Consider the following 3,663-nt stretch of genomic DNA (forward strand, 5'->3'; position numbering starts at 1 on the left):
GCACTTCCCACCCCATAACCCCATAACCCCACCCCATAACCCCATAAGAGGCTCCCCCATCCCTGTTCCCAGCCGACCTCGCTCCCGGATCCCCTGCAACGTGAGGCCAAGGGGCAGCCGGTCCTGGGGGAACGGGAAAACTGGGAATGGGAATGGGGAAAACAGGGAATGGGAATGGGGCAGGGAGGGAACAGGGAATGGGGAATGGGGAACTGGGAATGGAGAACAGGGAATGGGGAGGGGGGTGGGGTTATGGGGGTTATGGGGTGGGGTTATGGGGTTGTGGGGGTTATGGGGTGGGAATATGGGGGTTGTGGGGGTTATGGGGTTTATGGGGTGGGGGATTATGGGGTGGGAGGTGCTGGGGGGTCATGGGGGTTATAGCATGGGGTTATGGGGGTTATAGGATGGGGTTATGGGGATTATGGGGTGGGAGGTGCTGGGGGGTCATGGGGTGTTATGGGGTGGGAGTTATGGGGTGGGAGTTATGGGGTGGAGGTTATGGGGTGGGAGGTTCGGGGAGGGTTAAGGGGGGTTATGGGGTGGGGGGGGGCTGGGGGGTTATGGGGTTTATGGGGGTTATGGGGTGGGAGGTGCTGGGGGGTTATGGGGGGAGTTTTGGGGTGGGGTTATATTGGTTATGGGGTGAGGGTTATGGGGTGGGAGGTTCGGGGGGATTTATGGGGGTTATGGGCTGGGCATTGCTGGGATTTGTGGAATTCCCTGGGATGTTCAGTGCCATTCCTGCCATTCCTCTTCCTCCTTTCCCAGGGGGTCTCCTGGTGGGATTCCCTGAGGATCCCCCTCCCAGCCGGATCCTGCCGGGCCCCGAGCTGGAATTTTACATCCGGAGCTTCCAGAAATCCGGATTCAGGTGGGGGGGGGGGGTGGAATGACCCCGGGCCGGGCTCTGTCACCCCCCAAAATCCTGGAAAAGGGGTGGGATTTCCCTGCCAGGCTCTTCCCAGTGGGATGATCCCGCCCTGGGGGGATTCCCCACCCATTCCCGACCCATTCCCAGCCCGTTCCCACTTTTCCCAGGGGGCCCCTGAACTGGTACCGGAACATCCAAACCAACTGGAACTGGGCCCTCTCCGCCAGGGACAGGAAGGTGGGAGCAGGATCACCCCTGACCCTCTGGATCCCCTCTGGATCCTCTCTGGATCCCCCCTGTGTCCCCCTGGATCCCCCCCATCCCTCTTGATCCCTGGATCCCCCCGTCCCCTCCATGTTCCCTCTGAATCCCTGGATCCCCCTGTCCCCTCCATGTCCTGTGGATCCCTCTGAATCCCTGGATCCCCCTCTGGATCCCTGTGGATCCCTGGATACCCTCTGGATCCTCCTTGTCCCTCTGGATCCCTCCTGGCCCCTCTGGATCCCCTTGTCCCCTCCATGTCCCCTGGATCCCTGGATCCCCCCTGTGTCCCTCTGGATTCCCTCTGGATCCCCCCTGTGTCTCCTGTCCCCTCTGGATCCCTCTGAATCCCTGGATCCCCCCTGTCCCCTCTGGATCCCCCCTGTGTCCCTCTGGATCCCCCCTGTCTCCTCCATGTCCCCTGGATCCCTGTGGATCCCTGGATTCCCAGACTCCCCCCCCGTCCCCTCTGGATCCTCCTCTGGATCCCTGGATACCCCTGGATCCTCCCTGTCCCCTCCATGTCCCCTAAATCCCTCTGGATTCCTGGATCCCCCCATCCCCTCCATGTCCCCTCTGGATCCCTGGATCCCTCTGGATCCCTCTGAATCCCTGGATCCCCCCAGATCCCACTGCCGGCATTGATGGTGACGGCCGGGAAGGACCCGGTGCTGCATCCCAGCCTCAGCAAGGGCATGGAAAACTGGGTAAGCCCAGAATTCCCAACCCTGGGAATCCCACCAGAGATCCCAAGGAAAACCGGGAATGCCCCCGGATAGGATCCAAACCCCCTCCATCCCTTTCCCCCCCTCTCTCTTCCCAAGATCCCGCGGCTGCGCCGGGAGCACCTGGAGGAATGCGGCCACTGGACGCAGATGGAAAGGTGGGAATCGGGATAACCCACCCCCCTTCCCAACATTCCCGGGAATTCCGGCTCCCAGCCTATTCCCAGCTTTCCCCGCAGGCCGGCGGAGGTCACCAGGATCCTGCTGGAGTGGCTGGAAGGGCTCCCGCCGGACCCCCCTTTTCCCAGGAATTCCCGGCTGTGAATGGGACCTTTCCCGACTTTTCCCTTCCCTTCCCTTTTCCTGGGAATTCCCAACTGTGAACGGGAGCCTTTCCCAGCTTTTCCTTCCCTTCCCTTCCCTTCCCAACCCTTCCTTCCCTTCCCATACCTTCCCTTCCCTTCCCTTCCCTTCCCTTCTCTTCCCTTCCCAAACCTTCCCTTCTCCCAGGAATTCCCAGCTGTGAACAGGAGCCTTTCCTGGCTTTGCCTTCCCTTTTCCTGGGAATTCTCGGCTGTGAACGGGAGCCTTTCCCGACTTTTCCCTTCCCTTTCCTTCTCCCGGGAATTCCCGGCTGTGAACGGGAGCCTTTCCCGACTTTCCCTTCTCCCGGGGCCGAGGGCTTGGAATTCCCATTGGAATTGTGTCTTTGCTGCTGGAATTCTTCCTTTTCCATTGGAATTGTACCTTTGCCTTTGGAATTGTGCCTTTGCTGTTGGAATTGTACCATTTCCTTTGGAATTGTGCCTTTGGAATTGTGCCTTTGCCTTTGGAATTGTGCCTTTGCCTTTGGAATTGTGCCTTTGCCTTTGGAATTGTGCCATTGCCTTTGGAATTCTGCCTTTGGAATTGTGCCTTTGCCTTTGGAATTGTGCCATTGCCTTTGGAATTCTGCCTTTGGAATTGTGCCTTTGCCTTTGGAATTGTGCCTTTGCCTTTGGAATTGTGCCTTTGGAATTCTGCCTTTGCTGCTGGAATTGTGCCTTTGCCATTGGAATTGTGCCTTTGCCGTTGGAATTGTGCCTTTTCCATTGGAATTGTGCCTTTGCCTTTGGAATTGTGCCTTTGCCATTGGAATTTTTTCCTTTGGAATTTTTTCCTTTGGGGGGAGCAATTTTCCATCTCCGGGCTTTGATTTTCCCACCTCTGAGCCAAAATTTTTGGGAATTTTTGGGAATTTTTGGGAATTTTGGGGGTGGGAATCCAAGTGAATGGATGAGCCGGGAAGAGCTCCAAGCACCTCCCAGGAAAAGGAAGGGGAGGGGGGGTTTTGTGGGAATTTTGGGATGGTTTTGGGGGCTGGATCCATCCCTTGGATCCCTGATCCCATCCCGGGGCTTTTCCCTGGGGTTTTAATGAGCCAATAATTAATTAGGGATTGAGAATTAATAATTAATAATCGATAATTAATAATTAATAATCGATAATAAGTGCTGCCTTAAATCTTTGGGAAATAAAGCCAAAAGTATTCCAGAGCTTCCGGTTTCCCTGGGATTTCTTGGGATGCAGCATTCCCTGCTTTTCCCTGGAATTCCAGGGCTCATTCCCTGCCTGGAGACACCTTTTCCCGAGTTCCCACATTCCTTGGGATGCAGCATTCCCAGCTTTCCCCTGGCATTCCAGGGCTCATTCCCTGCCTGCAGCCACCTTTTCCCAAGTTCCCACGTTCCTTGGGATGCAGCATTCCCTGCTTTTCCTGGGATTCCAGGGCTCATTCCCTGCCTGGAGACACCTTTTCCCAAG

At 56.6% G+C, this 3,663-nt stretch overlaps 1 protein-coding gene across 1 annotated transcript; it reads left to right on the forward strand.

Annotated features, from left to right (window-relative positions):
- Positions 1–679: 679 nt before the first annotated feature.
- Positions 680–2,217, forward strand: LOC113979750 (bifunctional epoxide hydrolase 2-like). Its single transcript, XM_027707047.1, has 5 exons — positions 680–874; positions 1,042–1,111; positions 1,762–1,842; positions 1,960–2,018; positions 2,100–2,217. Exons 1-5 carry the CDS (start codon positions 681–683, stop codon positions 2,182–2,184), a joined length of 489 nt encoding a protein of 162 aa, XP_027562848.1. The 5' UTR covers position 680; the 3' UTR covers positions 2,185–2,217.
- Positions 2,218–3,663: the final 1,446 nt, after the last annotated feature.

The sequence above is a fragment of the Neopelma chrysocephalum genome, unplaced genomic scaffold (assembly GCF_003984885.1).
Source record: "Neopelma chrysocephalum unplaced genomic scaffold, ASM398488v2 Primary Assembly neopelma1_88519, whole genome shotgun sequence".
In the NCBI taxonomy this organism is placed as follows: domain Eukaryota; kingdom Metazoa; phylum Chordata; class Aves; order Passeriformes; family Pipridae; genus Neopelma; species Neopelma chrysocephalum.

Bases quoted from the DNA above. Each gene is read 5' to 3' on its own strand.
- LOC113979750 (XM_027707047.1), top strand. From the start codon at position 681: ATGGGGGTTATGGGCTGGGCATTGCTGGGATTTGTGGAATTCCCTGGG. The intron at 1,112-1,761 runs GTGGGAGCAGGA...GGATCCCCCCAG, and splicing joins TCTCCGCCAGGGACAGGAAG to ATCCCACTGCCGGCATTGAT. The intron at 1,843-1,959 runs GTAAGCCCAGAA...TCTCTTCCCAAG, and splicing joins GCAAGGGCATGGAAAACTGG to ATCCCGCGGCTGCGCCGGGA.